Source organism: Lynx canadensis, chromosome D1 (genome assembly GCF_007474595.2).
Source record: "Lynx canadensis isolate LIC74 chromosome D1, mLynCan4.pri.v2, whole genome shotgun sequence".
Classification (NCBI taxonomy): domain Eukaryota; kingdom Metazoa; phylum Chordata; class Mammalia; order Carnivora; family Felidae; genus Lynx; species Lynx canadensis.
In genome coordinates, this window is record NC_044312.2 from 115312707 (window position 1) to 115328756 (window position 16050).

General features: G+C 57.4%; 1 protein-coding gene across 6 annotated transcripts in view; it reads left to right on the plus strand.

Moving 5' to 3' along the window:
* Nucleotides 1-231: 231 nt before the first annotated feature.
* Nucleotides 232-16050, plus strand: part of PHRF1 (PHD and ring finger domains 1) — a 30862-nt gene continuing 15043 nt past the window's right edge. For 3 of the 6 annotated variants that reach the window (XM_030331020.1, XM_030331021.1, XM_030331023.1), the window contains exons 1-7: nt 232-333; nt 689-806; nt 5030-5145; nt 5555-5674; nt 9578-9801; nt 12598-12681; nt 14200-14318. In XM_030331020.1, the coding sequence (XP_030186880.1) occupies nt 5052-5145; nt 5555-5674; nt 9578-9801; nt 12598-12681; nt 14200-14318 (641 nt within the window). In that variant the 5' untranslated portion in view covers nt 232-333; nt 689-806; nt 5030-5051. The other 3 variants (XM_030331022.1, XM_030331024.1, XM_030331025.1) reach the window with 2 other exon arrangements.

Here is a 16050-nt window from a genome sequence, read left to right on the forward strand (position 1 = left end):
TACCGTCGGAGGCCTAGACACCACAAATTCCTCCAGACACTGGTCTTCCTTGGCGGTGGTCCAGCATTGAACAGTGTTTCCAAAGTCTCGGGGCCCTCGGCTGCGGCGAGCGGCGCCATCCGCCACCTCAGGCTCTTCTTCCCCTCCCTTGTCCCAGTGGTTCCCGCCAACGGGCGGGGCGGGGCGGGAGGGCCCCGGAAGCCGGCACCGTGCACTTCCGGGTCGGGGAGCGCGCGGCGGTGGCGGCGGCGGCGGCGGCGGCCTAGTCGAGGGTGTCGCTCGGGCGGCGGCGGTGAGCGCCCAGGCGCAGCCGGAGGGGCACGAGGTTCTCGGGTACGTGCGGGGCCCGCGGCGGTCCCGGGGTCCCTGCCGCGCCCCGGCCGCGTGGGCCGTCCTCGAACGCCGCGCGCTTTGTCTGAGGCCTGCCCGGCGGTGCGAGGCCTGCGCCGCGCTGGCCCCGGGCGGGCGGCGGGGAGCTCGGCGCGGGCGGGCGGGCGCGGGGCAGGGAGGCCTCGCGCCGAGCCTGGGCGGCTCCTCGGCCTGCGGGCGGGTTTCCGGGTGGCCCGCCTCAGGTCCCCAGTCGCGGGGAGCGCACCCCGCCCCGTCCGGTGCCCCCCCCCCCCCGCCAACTCCGCGTTATCGCTTTCCCGTCTGAGCGAGGTGTGACCCTTTGCCAACTCGTTTCCAGCTCCCGGTCGTCACTGCTTTCGTCGGCAGCCCGAGTGGTTCGCGGGATGATTTCCTGTTAACTTACGTAGTCTTCACAACAAACCCCGGGAGTAGGGGTCGTCCTTCCTCTTCTACAAGTGAGCCGAGCCGAGCCCCGGAGAGGTTAAGTAACTTGCCAACGGGGCGCACAGCTGCTGAGCGCGCAGCCAGAGCGCCGAGTTAACGCAGCCCGGGACTCTGGGGCGGCGCTCTCTTTAGCGGCGCTCATGTTACCCCGTTGTCAGTTCAGGAGACTGCATGCCGTTCTGGCGTCTGCCTGGCGCGCCGCCTTCTAGCCAGTGGTCATACGGGTAGAACGTGAGGTTGAGGTGAGGTTTGACTTGGCACTTAGCACACCCTCCCTGTCCCAGGACCACCGGCAGGCTTCGTGTTTATGGGAGAATGTGGAGTCCGAATAACAGTAGCTGGCGTCTTCCGGTGCATTCTCTGCACCCGGCCAAGTGGCAAGGCTCTGACGGGGCAAGCTTGGCTTTAGTCCTCTCTGCAGCCCCCCAGCACGGACCCTCCGTGGCCATCTCAGCCCTGCGAAGACCTCAATGGGCTCTAGCTTTTTCACTTCCGTTGCAGTTTGCAGTTCCAAGGTCTCCTGTCCTCTGTGGCAGACGGTGAATGGAGAATGACAGCCCTGGCCCAGTGTGCAGTGTTGGACCTGGCAGCCTTGCCCAGGGCCTGGCGACGGGCACTCTTGCTTCCGGTCTTGGCATAGGTGCCAGTTAGCACCGAAGCTCTTGCTTCCTTAGTGACGGTTGGAATTGTAGGTGCTTTGGGTTCCTGCATTTGAAAAGAGAGAGAAATACTTTTTCTGGCTTAATTATTCCCCCTGGATGCCCTGAGTCTAGAGTTTGAGCAGGAGAACCCCAGAGCACCACCAGCACTGCCGAGGGCGGCCAGCAGCCGGGAGGGGGCCGTGGGCCTTCCTGCCAGACAGCTTCCCGGCCTGTTATCTGGAACACAGGGGCAGAGGTAGGGACGGTGCATCTGGGTTGGGATGTCTGGGCTGGGGCTGCTGGTGGGCCATTAGGTCCTAAGCTGGGGTCCCCGTTAACGAAGAGTTCTGATTGCAGTTCTGACAGGGAAAGGGCTGTAGGGATCTCTAGTTGTGGCCTCTGCCTTGGTATTTGCACAGGTGTTTGCTCTGGAACGTAATTTCAGGGGCCACCTGGGTTTTTTTTCCCCAGTGTCCTAACTGTCGCGTGACGGAATAGGAAGGGACGATGTTCAGCCTCCTAATCGACCCTCCCCTGCCCTGGTAGAGCTTTCCCTCCCCAGCAGTGGTGGGATTACAAGGCCACGGGACTGAACCCCACAGGGGCGGGGACTCAGGGATTCGACCCCATTCCTGGGCTGGCATTTCTGGCAAGTCCCCGGGTACCAAACCCCATTATGGCCTTGTTGACCTCTTCAGGCAGCCCTCGGAGGCAGGCCTTGCCACTGCCCGTTCTAGGTGGACCTGGGTCGTAGTGCACCGGAGAAGCAGGGGTTGTTTTTCCTTTTGAGCTGGTGCTTGTGTGACACGTCATCAGGGTAAGGATTTGCACCCGGAAAACTGCCCTCAGCTGTGCTGTGTTGTGTCTTCGGTGGCCTTAGGGGTTACATTTTCTGGTGTCTAAGGGTTCACTGGAAGGTCTACGTGTGATGGTATAGTCGACCCTTGAACAACACAGGGATTGGGGTACCTGTCCCCATGCAGTCCAAGTGCCACATACAACTTTTGACTCTGAAAACTTTATTGTCAATAGTCTGCTGTTGACTGGAAGCCTTACCGATGACAGAAACCACTGGGTGACACGTGTTTTGTGTATGTCACAGGTCATGTTCTTATAAAGTAAGTTAGAGAAAAAAATGCTGCCAAGGAAATCCTGAGGAAGGAGAGCACATTTGTAGTATGGTACTTATCCAAAACAGTGTCACGTGTCAATGGCCCGGTGTACTTCAAACCCGTGTGATTTGAGGGTGAGCTGTATTTACCCCCCTTGTGGGGCAGGAGAGTGTGCTGCACACAGCAGGGGCGGGGTAGGTACTGGAGCAGCTGTCCCAGGATGACTTTGTGGAATCCACGTGTGGGAACGCTCACGACAGTGGCCAGAGCGTTCTAGGCCCTCTTCCCTGAGCCCTGAAGCCATTGTGCCCACAGAAGTGTCATTCTCCTGGAAGGTCTGTGGCATGTCGTGCCCCATAGTCTGTGTGCCTCTAGCAGGAGTCATGGCCAGGACTTGTAGGACAGGCTGGGTCCCTGCTGTGTTGCTGAGTCACCAAGCACCGAGGGTGCAGACCAGACCCTTTGTTGAGTGGGACTGTGGCCATTTTCTTTGTTTTTTTTTTTCTTTTAATTTTTTTCTTAACGTTTATTTATTTTTGAGAGACAGAGACAGCGACAGAGCACGAGCAGAGGAGGGGCAGAGAGAGAGGGAGACACAGAATCCGAAGCAGGCTCCAGGCTTCGAGCTGTCAGCGCACAGCCGGACGCGGGGCTCAAACTCACAAACCCTGAGATCATGACCTGAGCCGAAGTCGGACACTCAACCGACTGAGTATGGCTCATTTTCTTAACCTTAGAGCACTAAGTACGAGAAAGGTGGTAGCTTTAGGGGGTTAATAACTCCACAAAACCATCGCTTAATGCGTTATTTTCAGGTGGAAGCAATATAAGGCAGTTGACAGTTTCATCACGTTAACATGCCCTCACTGTTTTAGGAAACATCATCCTAGAATCTGGGGTTTGTTTAAAAAATTTTTTTTGAGTTTATTTTTGAGAGAGAGAGAGCATGAACAGAGGAGGAGCAGAGGGAGAGGGAGACACAGAATCCTAAGCAGGCTCCAGGCTGTCAGCACAGAGCCCGACACAGGTCTTGAACTCACAAACCACGAGATCATGACCTGAGCCAAAGTCGAATGCTTAACCGACTGAGCCACCCAGGCGCCCCTAGGATCTGGGGCTTTGTTAGGGAAGCTAGGTAGGCACTCTGGAATCTGAACCTGACCTTAGCCCCACCAGGAGATTGTTCTCTGGGCGCATCTGTACAAAGGTGGTGGTGATAGCCCCTCTCCTGGGTGCCATGGTGCGTGTGAAGCTCTTGACGGGTGGCCCATGGCCCGTGGGAGAGAAGCCTGCACGTGGGATCCGCGAACGAGAACCTTGCCTGGCGCTCGGGCATGCTGGCCTAACCCAGCTTCCTGCTTTGCCGCTCTGCCTTCTGGTCTTTTGTGCGACCCCTTTCCTCTGACCGTGGAGAGTGGACTTGGCCCAAAGCACACTGTGCACGGAGAGGGTTTTCTTCATTACGTCTTAGTTAAGTGTGTCCTCCAAGAGTCATCTGGGAGACGAGGTGAGTGTGTTGTTGAGAAAGGAGCCCTTATTTGGGCTCCAAAGTTGGAGGCCTGGTGAAGGAGGTGGATTGTGTCTTCTGCGTTTGCAAGGTCGTTTGTCTCCGTCTTCTGTGTCATCTTTGCAGCGGTCTTGCAGAGTAGGCAGGACAGGTGTCCCCACTTGGAGATCAAGAGCCCGAGAGCAAGTGGCCGTGGTGGCCGAGTGGTGGAGCCCGACCTCCGCAGGACCTCCGCACTCCGTGCTGCTCTTGGGCGGTTGCGTCTCGCCAGTGCCCTGTGGATGCTCTCGGGGTGAGGTCAGAGCAGCCCCGGCTGACCCGCAGCCTCCCAGCGGTGGTCTGATGAGCCGAGGTTGGGCTGGCCAGCTGTGGCTGAGAGTGACATGGCAGGGGATGCAGGGAGGGGGTTTTGTTAGTCACCTAGGCCCTTCTGGCACCCCCCACCCCCCTGCATCAAAAACCCCGCTTTGCCTCAGCTTGTGATAAGCCATTTCATTCGTGCCTGGTGTCAGGATTCTTCAGGAGTGTTAAGGTGTCGTGGGTGCCTGACTGAAGAAAAATGTTGCCAGACTGAGCTAAATTAGGTCCATTATTGAGATTTGACTTTGAACATCACTCTGTAGATGGGAATCGTTATCTTTTTTTGCACGTATGCACAGCTTTGTGGTTAGAATTGCTTTGTTTCTTTGTTTTTGTTTTTAATTTGAGAGAGAACCTTAAGCAGAACCTTCATGCCGGGCGTCCCACCACCCTGGGATCATGACCCGAGCGGAAATCGAAATCGAGGGTGGGACGCCCAGCCCACTGAGCCCCCCCACGCGCCCCTAGAGTTGTTGTGTTTGTTCTATATCTCACGGCTTGGCCTCGTGTCTTACAGATGAACACGTGTCACTGGAGTGACTGTTGGGCTTGCAGATGGGGGGAGTGTTGCATCCTGGGACAGTTAGGAATTACCTGACTTTGGTTAATTTCAGAGCCAAACGCCAATGTCTAGCGATGGATGACGACAGCCTGGATGAGCTTGTGGACCGAAGCCCAGGGCCAGATGGACGCTCGCGACTCAACCCTGCTGTCCTGGCCAGCAGCGCTGGTGAGCAGGTCCCCCACTTCTCCCCCGGAGGTGGGCCAACGGGTGTTGGAGCTGGCGTTGGTGGCTTGCACGTTACCAGGTTGTTGGCTCTGGGAAGAGCTGGAGTTCCCTTTGGAGGGTTGTTGACTCGTGTTAATTTCAACTCTCAGTCTTTGTTAAAAAGTTACTCTTTGCTTTTAAGTTGGTTAGTGATACGTTTTATTTGTGTCGGGACAGATGCTAGTGGGGAAGAATGTGCTTTCCCTGCATCTGTCCCCTTCCAGCCCACCTTCCCCAGCCCCACCTGGGCAGCTACGCTTTGGCTGGTGCCTGGAGCACCTCCATGCAGCTCTGAGCCAGCCCTGGCCTTTTGCTGCCTTGATTGTGTGACACTTCCCCTGGGCTTGTGTCTTCATCTCTTTCACCTTAGAAGACAGCGGTGACGGCAGCAGTGGCAGCTCTGAGGATGACACGGGCAGTGAGCGCAGCTACAGCACCGACGGAGAGGACGACGGAGAGGACGAGGAGGGCGGTCTGGAGGACCAATCTGGTGAGAGCGCTAGCGTCTGAATGGCTTCCTGGTATTTCCTCTTGCGGGGGCATAGTGGAGCCCGCTGAGGGCCGTAGAAATTACGAAGAGGCTCCTCGGCCGCTCGTCGGGCCTGGCAGTCCCCTAAGGCGAGCCCTCGCTTTGGTTGTCATCCTCTGCGTCAAGAGTTCAGTTTGACGACACAGCCTCACAGGCCTCTTCCCTGGTGACGGCAGGAGACTCAAATGTCTAAGAGGGCGGAGCATCACGAAGTGGGGTCTTTCCAGGACCAGCACACGGGGGGGTGCACTTGGTGGCCCCAGCTCCCACACCCGCAGGTACAGGGCAGGGTTAGCCTAGCTGAGGTTCGCTGTGGCCCGGGGCCACCTGGCCAGGACTCTCAACAGGTCAGTGGCGTCATCTGTGGTTTGTTCTCGTTCTGACCAGAGCCTGAGAGCGCTGGCAAACGCAGGAGATGACTTCATTGAGGAATTCACAGCGCGGGTTTCCTGGTTGGCATTTGTGCCCTTCAGCTGCTGCGCAGGGAACGTTGCTCGAAGCGACTCTGGTTAGGCTGACAGCGCCTCCTTCACTGTCCCTTCTAGCTGCCCTGGCTGTGCATGGCCTGCAAGGGCCCCAGGCCGGACTACCCTGTCCAAGACCAGCTGTGATCACCTTCCTCTGAGGGAGGGCACGTGTGGCCCTCTGCTGACAGGGTGCTGGACTTTGGAAGTTTGGCTCATGGCTGCTTTCCTTCTGGCATAGTCATTAAGTCAGGAGAGGCATAGTCTTAAAGCAAATACCATGATCTGTGTATTTGACTCTGGCTCCCGTGGTTATCAGTGTTAGAATGTTCCAGAAAGGGAACCTTTCATGTTTGCGACAGTGCTCATGAGGGACCAGGACTGAAGTGGCATGAGCCAGTGTGAGTTTGCAACTTTGTGTGTGTTGGTGACCTATTCTTCCAGAGTTAGATTTTTTTTTTTTTTAAATGTTTATTTATTTTTGAGATAGAGAGAGACAGAACATGAACGGGGGAGGGTCAGAGAGAGAGGGAGACACAGAATCTGAAGCAGGCTCCAGGCTCTGAGCTGTCAGCACAGAGCCTGACGCGGGGCTCGAACTCACAAACCATGAGATCATGACCTGAGCCAAAGTCGGACGCTTAACCGACTGAGCCACCCAGGCGCCCCCCAGAGTTAGATTTTTTAATAAGTTTTATTTTTTTCCGGAGAGAGCAGAGCGCTAGTGGGGGAGGGGCAGAGAGAGGGCGGAGCCCAGACGCAGGACTCAAACACACAAACTGGGAGCGAGATCATGACCTGAGCTGAAATCAAGAGTGGTACACTCAATCGACTGGGCCACCCAGGCGCCCCCAGAGTTAGGTGTTGAATCCTGTACACAGGGATGTGAGGTCCTGCCCGAGTTTGCAGGTCACGACTCCTGCTCTTCTGCATATCCCCCAAGATTGAGTTGGGGCGTCGGTCTCAGGCACAGACAGTCGGCGCTGGCAGGGCTGAAGCCAGAAGACATCCTCCCTCGAGCAAAGGTCTGAGGGCCTGTTGGATGCCAGAGAATCTGGGCAGGGCCCGAGGGAGCGCAGGAGCCAGCTCGGCTGGGGTCCCTGCTGCTCCTGAGCTCACCACTTAGCAGCAGACACAGTGGCACAAAGAAGCAGTTATAATAAGGGTCATACGTGTCAAGAGTGGGTGTGCAGGGGTGTCGCGGGAAGGGCGCTCTATGGCCCTGGAGAAGCAAGAGACTTCCAGAGAGGCCCCGTCTAAGCTGTGATCTGAAGGACAGGAGAGAAGGAGATGCGGGACCGGAGCCTGCAGGTGGCGAGGAGCCCCAGGAAGGGAGGCCGCGGGGCCCTGGGCGTGGCTGGCGGGCCTGGAAGCGTGATCGTGTGCCCTTCGGTCTTTGAAGCGAAAGAGGTGCCGTGTGGGAAGTGTGGTCAGACCTTGAGAAGGGAGTTTCCTACAAGGGCACTTCCTGCACCCCTTTAGGCCTGGCCCTTCCCAGGGGTGCTTTTTCTACTTGTTGCTTTTCTTGCTGTAGTGTTTGTTCCTGAAAACCGCTTGACTGCTGTCTGCTGAGTTTCCAATTTAAGTATTATCTGCTTAAGTCTTACCATAAAACCTGAGGACTTAGGGCTCTGATCTGCGTGTGGCCTCGCCCCCGCTCCCCAGGCTGCGCGCTCACGAGCGCCGCAGGGAGCCGTCGTGGACAAGGGAGTGTGAGTCACGGTGGCCGGCTCCGGGCACGGCCCTGGGCCACTCCAGTCTCCTCCAGCGGGGACCGTGCCCTTCTCCGGGACCCTGTGTTCCTCAGCACTCGGGTTTTCAGGCCCACTGCCCACTGCCAAGCCAGGCTGGCACCCTCATCTGCACTGTCCTCGGTTTGCCCCCCCGACTGGTCGGGAGCACCTCCAGCAGCCCCTGAGAAGGGGTGGGCAGAGGTAGATGAGTCGGGGCCTCACGCATCTGCACGAGTGTCCACCCTCATCAGTGCTGGTCACTGTCCCTCAGAGACTTCGGAGGCATTGCTCTGTGAGCCGAGGTGCTGCACAAGGCCCAGGTGGCCCTCAGGTGGACAGTTCTTTGCCTTTCGGAATTCAGTAGGAAGAGCCTGGTCACCTGGCTTCGACCTGCTCCTGCTTCCTTGGCCCTTTCCAGCAAAGCAGGAAAGCGGAGCAAAGTCCCGTGTTCACGCAGCTTTCTGCCTGGCCTTTTCCAAAATGTTGTACGTGCCAATTTCATTAGTTTCTTTTCTTTTTTTCCTTGCTGTGTAACGAATCGTCACCAACCTGGCAGCTCAGGACAGGGCGCTCACCGTCTCCGTGTTTGCGGGGCCAGCTGTCCAGGTGTGGGTGGCTGGTCCTTCGCGCAGGTCTCACCAGCTGACATCAAGGGGTCACGGGGCCACGATTCCCGTCTGAGGCTCAGGGTCCTCCGCCGGGGTCACTGCTTGTTGGCAGGATCCAGATCCTTGCGGGGGTAGGGCTGAGGTCCTGACTGCTGGCCGGCTGCCGGCCGGAGACTGTCCTCACCGCCTAGAGGCCTCCGTTCGTCCGCACGGCACGTCATGTCAGCCGCGGGAGCACATCCCCCTGACTTCTTTCTCTGCAACCATCTGGGGAGCACGGCTGTTAGAGGAGTCACCTGAATAGTTTGAGCCCCCAGGGATTGTTCCCTCCGCCATGCAGAGGGAATTGAGTCACTTGGTGTGTCCACACTTCAGTGGATTGGATGGGGAGGAGTGCTAGGGCTCGTGAGGACCCTGCCTGCCACACCTCTGGTGCAAGTGAATTCGGGTCTCTATTTTAGTGGAGTTTGGGAGGGAGAGAAAACTAAACGCACGTGTCAACTGCTGTGCTGAACTCAAAGTGTCTCCTTTTCTCCTGGTCAAGTCCCAGCCTTAGAACTTCTCAGAAACCGATCAGAACTGTTGTGGCCAAGTTGCCTAGTTAGGGATCTATGTTCCCTACATCCCCAAAGAAAGAAAAACGAGAGCTATAAGAGCGGTGTCACTCGGAGACAGATGGCTTGTTAACATCATGCTTTGAGAAGGGTTTTGGGGTCACGTGGCGCCGTCTGGAGGCTGCTGTGCCGAGCAGGGCCACCGCAGGGAACCCAGTTGTCAGAAGGGGGTGGCCCCTGGGACCTGCCCTGATCGTGAGGGTTCTGATTCTGCCTCCAGGTGGGGGCTAGAGGAGCTGGTATGGCCACTCAGCCAGTGTCACATCCCCTTAGCTTGGACACAGCTTCAGGGTGAGGTGCTCGGGGATGGTTACACTGGGCAGGGCTGCAGGAAAGGGATCTGTCCCTTGAGTGTGGGGTTTGGAAACACACTTTCCTGAGTGCAGTTGTGGGCTGCTTGCTTCCAGTGTCCCGGCTCACAAAGTTGTGCTCCTTCTTTCTCAAGGTTCTGAAGATTCTGAAGAAGAAGGAAGAGAAGAAGGAGGCTTGGAAACGTTAGTGGCCGTGGCGGATACTCAGGGGACGTTGGAAGCCAATGGCGCATTTAATTCTGACGATGATTCCGAGAGCTGCCCAATTTGTCTCAATGCTTTCCGGGACCAGGCCCTGGGGACACCGGAGAACTGTGCCCATTATTTCTGCCTGGACTGTATTGTGGAATGGTCGAAGGTGAGCGAGGCTCTGAGGTTCTTCCTTCAGGATGGCCTCTCTCCGTTGACTTTTTGTTTTCATTAAGTTTATTTATGGGAGAGGAGCAGAGGGGGGGGGGGAGAGTGAGAGAGCCCCAGGCAGGCTCTGTGCTGTTAGCACAGCCCACGAACTATGAGATCGTGATCTGAGCCGACATCGAGAGTCAGGCTCAACCGACCGAACCACCCGGGCACCCCCCTCTGTCCACTTGCAAGTGACCCTGTCAGTTGCTAGCCTTTTGCTGGCGCTTCTCTCTCCTCTACAGTAGAAATTGGGGCCACAGGGTTGGGTCCTAGACCGGTCTTTGCTTTGTTGGTGTGCCGTTGGGGTTGCTGATAAAGCTCACTGTGGGGTGTTGGATGAGGAGGATTATTTATGGGTTGGTATCCCTGGGGGACCTGTCTGCAGAAATCCTGAATGACCTGGGCGCAGTGTGTGGCCAGCAGAGTCAGCCTAGTATGCTGTAGTCTCACAAGGTGGGGTCATCTCAAAGAGGCAGAGAAAGCACGCGATTCAGTTTGGCAGTGAGTCATAAACGGCAGTGAAGGGAGCCATCCTTGAAACAGTCGAAGGGAATTTACCAGAAAGACACGGTGTATTTCGTGATGAATTTTAGAAGCAGGAGCCCCCTTGTATTAAACTTTCTACCGTGAGACATTTCAAAGAAGTAGAACGGTACAGGAGGAGCGGTGTGGGCCCCCCACCCCCATCTTCAGGAACCGTTAAGTCTGCTTTCCGTGTTTTGTCTCATCCTCTCCCTCCTCCCCTGTAAGTTCACCAACATGGACACAGTGTGAGGGTGGCAGACCTCCATGCCACCACCTCACTCAGCGAGATTAACAGCAGCACCGTAGCCTCTAACCCCAGCCCTGCTCCCCGTTTTCCCAGAGAGCTCAGAGCGTCTCCAGTGGGAGTTTGTGTGACCTGTCCGCATGGCCACGCGGCTGCTGGCTCCCTATGGTGTCTGTCGATGGAGGGTTTCCCCGTCCTGATGCCACTAGTTCCTGCTCTGTGGCGCTGGAACCATAGCACATGTCAGATCAAGGTTTAGGTTTTTGTGGCGGGCAGAGCCTTGGAAATGGAGGAACACCACCAGGTGGTGGTTGTCTCCTAGTCGGTGTTGTACTGGAATAGTGCGAGGAGAAAACAAAGGTGTAAGTGTCATGTCGGAGAAATTATCATTTGCAAGCAGTAAGTTATCGATACAGATATCTTACCGAGGAGCTGCTGTAATGTGGAGTTCGGCAAGATGGCCAGACGCAAGATTAATACAGATTAAAAGTTACAGTATACGTAGAAGTAAGTCCTGAAAAGACACGTGAGACCTTTAGAGAGGTTTTCTAAAACCTTTGAGACTGACTGAAGAAAGCACTTTCTGGAAGGGAAATCCCACCTCAGAGAGATGGCAGTCATGTACAAGTTCATTGCCACCCTAACCAGAGCATCAGGGCCTAGCAGGGCCGTGAGATTCGTAGAGGAGAGAAAGCAAATGCCAAGAATTGGCAGTCCTTTTGAAAAAGGGCAGTCGCGTGCCAGCTGTTAGGATCTGTACAACTCCGGTGAGTATACCAAGTTGGTCCGGGAATGGAGACCAGGCCCCGGGAGCGTGGCGGGGACTCGTAGGGACAACCACACATGGCAAACAGCAGGTAGCGTCTCACACTGCGGGGAGCGGGGCTCTCCAGGCATGTGGGAGAGATGGAGAGGACGGGGGCCCGCTCGTGCCCCGCCCCCCCCCCCCCCCCCCCAGGGTTGGAAGTTAGCAAGTGGTGCTCTGAAGCCTTCGTGGAAAAATGCGGGAACTGTCGGGACAGGGAAGGAGGCTTAGCGCAGTGTAGACCAGAGACCCGGGAGGATGGGAGCCCCTGGACCTCCCAGAGTGGAGGTGGTGTAACGTGTCCAGCCACGTGGCTCATGCACCGTTGCCCTGTGAGCTGGCGAGAGGATGGGAGTCCGTCTGCGCAGACCCTGCTCGGGTGGGTGGGCGGCTTGTCTTTACCCGCCGCGTGGGACACGGCACGGGAACCGGCGACCGTTCGGACGCACCTGCTGGTGAAGAGTGGGCGTGTGCAGCTGGAGTCCCGGTCCTGAGGGCAGGCATCTGGAGCCCCAGGGGACGGAGCAGGGGTGGGTGGGAGGGGCTGGAGGGCTTGGGTGCTGACCACACAGATGTCAATTTGTCAGGTTTCGAGTGCATGTTGTTGGGTATGATCTGCACGATAGAGGTATTTTAAAACAAACTTCTACATGTCCAAACCGTGTTAGTAAAGAAGAAACATTTGTCACATTTGATGGGCAGCCGGCCACACTATATGAAGAAATACCAGCATTTACTAAGAAACAGATGTTGAGCAACCTCGTGCACGCGGAGAACCGCGGCCCAGGGGGTAGGGGACGCAGAAATGGCCAGCATCCTGGCTGGCCTGGCTGGAGGCCAGCCCAGGAAGGCCCCCATCCCGCTTTGTGCCTAGCATTTAGCATGTGCGTGCCACGCGTGCGCGTGTGTGCGCATACGTGCGTGCATGTTATGTGTGCGCTCACAGCTAGCCTGCCTTCCCTCCTCCCCAGCAGGAGAGCAGCCCTGCACGGTGGGGGCTTGTCTTTTGGCTTCGCTGCTGTGCTCCCAGCCACTCGGCACAGGGCACGTGGACCGTAGAAAGTAGATTTTCAGCGTAAGACGAAGTTCTCACTTCTAAGGGAATGTTTTATTTCAAATGTGGTATTAATCGTGAAAACAATCCTATAGGATCCCGATGCAATTTTTATTTCTTACAGAATGCCAATTCCTGTCCAGTTGATCGAACTATATTTAAATGTATCTGTATTCGAGCTCGGTTTGGCGGTAAAATCTTGAAGAAGGTAAGTGCAGATGCTGTGCTAGAGGGCCCCTCCCCACACCTTATCATGTTGGTCCCTGTCTAAGGGGAGAACGAGCGCTCACAAGCTGATTTGCTTTCCTGAAGTGAGTAGATACTGGTTAAGTGCTTTTGAGAAACCCGCGGAAGTGTCTGGAGCGCGAGCAGCGGCCAGAGGGGTGTGCTGTCTTGTCGACGGGCCCGCGTGCGGTGGGCGGTGCAGCTGGCTTGTCCCTCGCACTTCCTCTCCCCCGCTCCCACAAGCCTTCTCTACAGCTCACAGCTTCTCTTCGGCCACGGCAGCCACGGGGGAGGCCAGACCTGGGAGAGGACGCCTGCTGTCTCTGTCTCGGGACCACGCATCTGCTGGTGCTGGGCCGGGGCGGGGCTGTGTGCCGGCGGGGGGGCTGGGGACAGGAAGTGGTTCTCCTTTGTTCTTTTACTTGTCTGCTCGTGAGAGGCTTGAAGGGCCTGTTAACATCTTCTGTTGCTGAGGAGAAACATTACAGAGACTCGAGGACCCGCCTTCGACGTGTGTCGTGCAGCTAGCCATAGACCTGCCGTTTTATTTACATGGCGCACAAAGCCATAGATGCGCGGGGACTTGGCTCTTCGTGTGCAGATTTCTCGCGGGCACAGTGCTGGGCTGGAGGTGGCGGCTCTGCTTCTGCTCGTTCGGGCCCCCGTCACCTGTCCCAGACACTGTCCTCCTTCCCTGGAACCGGGGCCTCCGTTTCCGTGTAGCCGGTCCTCACCTACCTGGAGCATCTGCCACCCAAGTGCATGTCCCCAAGCCCTTCCTGTGTGTGCGGGGACCTGGGGGGTGGGGAGTCCAGGGGGCACACCGGCTAGTGCGGTTGGGGAAGATCGGAGAGTGACTCCAAGGCCAGTGCAGACGATGCCGGAGGCTGGGGAGGCCCCCGAGTCCCATCCTGGCCCCGGAGTAAAGGGCGAGTGAGCGGTGGGGTGTGTGACCTGGGGTGCTGACGCGGACGGACGGAGAGAAGCGCGGAGGCCGTGTTGTTCCGGGGCGCGGGGAGACGGGCAGGGGAAGGAAGCGTCTGAACACCTGGTGCGTCTCAGGCCCTGGATCACGGAGTCTCGGTGGTCGCGCCTCCTTGCCTTCCCGTAGTGGGCTGTTCTCCGTGTGCAGCTGTGACCACCGCTGCCACGGCGCAGCAGCGCGCTTGACCGCCACAGCCACGGTTCTCGAGAGAATGAAGGCCTCCGGCTTTTAGTCTCTTCCCTCTTCACGTCTCCAGCGCCGCTGCCCTGGGTGTCCCCACCTGCTTGGTCTGCGGGACCTTTCCACGGGTCGTCCTTTGTTTTCCGTTGGGTTCGCTGTTTCTCTTGGCTGACTGCCTGCACGTGGTTGCCGTGTGCACTTTGCCCCAGAGCCTCCGGGCCCACGGAGCCTGCGTGCGTGTCGCGAGGCGGCTCAGTGTGCTCTGCGCCAGCCCGGCAGCCGCGCCTCGGATTTGGGCTCCGCTTGTCGCTGACCAGCGGGGCTTCTCTGTTCCAGATTCCAGTGGAAAACGCCAGAGCCGGCCGGGATGAGGAGGAAGACCCCACCTTTTGTGAAGTGTGTGGCAGGAGCGACCGGGAGGACCGGCTGCTTCTCTGCGACGGCTGTGACGCAGGGTGAGCACGGCGGCTTCCGCGGCAGACGAGGCCTTCGTCCCCCGCTCCCTGCCGAGCCCAGCCTCTGAGACTGGAGTGTTCACGTGTCAGGGGGAAGTCCTGCAGGGCTGCTTCTGTGCTTTGTACCCACAGATCTTCTCTGTGATGCTCGGGGGGGCCACGCCCCCCGGTATTCAGAACGCTGAATCCCAGGCTGCTGGTGGGTAACCAGCAGGTCTCCCAGGCTCTTTAGTTCCCGCTATATTTATTTATTTATTTATTTTTTAAATTTTTTTTTCAACGTTTATTTATTTTTGGGACAGAGAGAGACAGAGCATGAATGGGGGAGGGGCAGAGAGAGAGGGAGACACAGAACCGGAAACAGGCTCCAGGCTCTGAGCCATCAGCCCAGAGCCCGATGCGGGGCTCGAACTCACGGACCGCAAGATCGTGACCTGGCTGAAGTCGGACGCTTAACCGACTGCGCCACCCAGGCGCCCCGTTCCCGCTATATATCCTCTACCCGTCCCCCCAAGATACTCTGAGGAGACTCACAAAGATGCACGTGACGCATCGAGACTGCGGAAAGGTGCGGGGCACGTGAGAGATTGGGGCTGGGGGCCCAGAGAAGGGCTTGTGCAGGACCCCTGCTTTCTGTGAGGGCAGGTGACCCTGTGTCCAGCAGGCCCTGGCTCCCGGGAGCCTTTCTTGGGCCTCCTTCCAGCACAGGAGGCGTTGCTGGGTGTCTAAGGAATTTTTCTGCCACCAGGCTGTGGTGAGAGGGCTGCAGAAACTTCTCCTTTGGGGCACGAGTGGCAGAGAATCCCGCGAGGCTGGCAGGTTTGGAACTTTCTCTTGGGTAACAGGTAGCTCCTTTGAGGCCGGGACTGAGAAGCAGCAGGAGGTAGGAAGTGTCAAGCCCTGGTGGGCCCAGAGCTGGCTCTGGAGGCGCAGAGTTTATTCCCTTTGACTGCTGACCGGAGCCCACCTTCCGGGTGCCTTCCTCCCCAGACAGATGCCATGTGCTGTGCGTTTTGTCTTCCTGAGGCACCTCGCAGGGGCCTCCCTCTCCAGTCCCACCTGCTAGGCTCAGATACGCGTGGTCTGGTCTCCCTTCTTGCAAGGCTCTGCCTGTGCGCGTGCTGGATCAGTGCTCCAGCGTGGGGTCTCTGGGAGTCGCCTGGTCTGACAGCCCCCGCTCACTGGTGGCTGTGAGTCTGGCGGACAGGAGAGTGCTGCCTTGGGTGACAGAGCCAGCGCCCTGCTCTTGCTGTCCCTGTGCTAATTTACTGACGGGACTGAGTGCAAGCAGGAAGCTGAAGAAATGTGGTTTCGTAGGGACCTGGGGCCAAGAGGGTAGCTTAGCCCTCAGAACCCTGCTCGCACCTGAAACAGATCCTTTCCCGGTGTGTTCGCGGCCATTCTGGGTATGTGAAGGAAGGGCCTAGGACAGCCGGATGCTGCAGGAGAGGCCCTTCGAGGTGGGAAGAAGGCCTGCCTGTGGCCCTTGTCGCTAGCCCTGCCTCTGCAGCCCACGGCCCCCCAGCCGAGTGCTAAACTTGGGTGTCTTCTGCTGGCCTTGCGGACAGCGCTCTGTACAAAAAGATGCTGGTGGAGCTAAACGTTACGGCTCCTTAAGTGTAGGTCTGACGTGTCCAGACGTCCTCAGACTGTTAATATTTGCAGTCTGCCCAATTTGTTTTTTTAATTTTTTTTTATTTTTGAGAGCGAGAGAGAGTGGGAGAGGGACAGA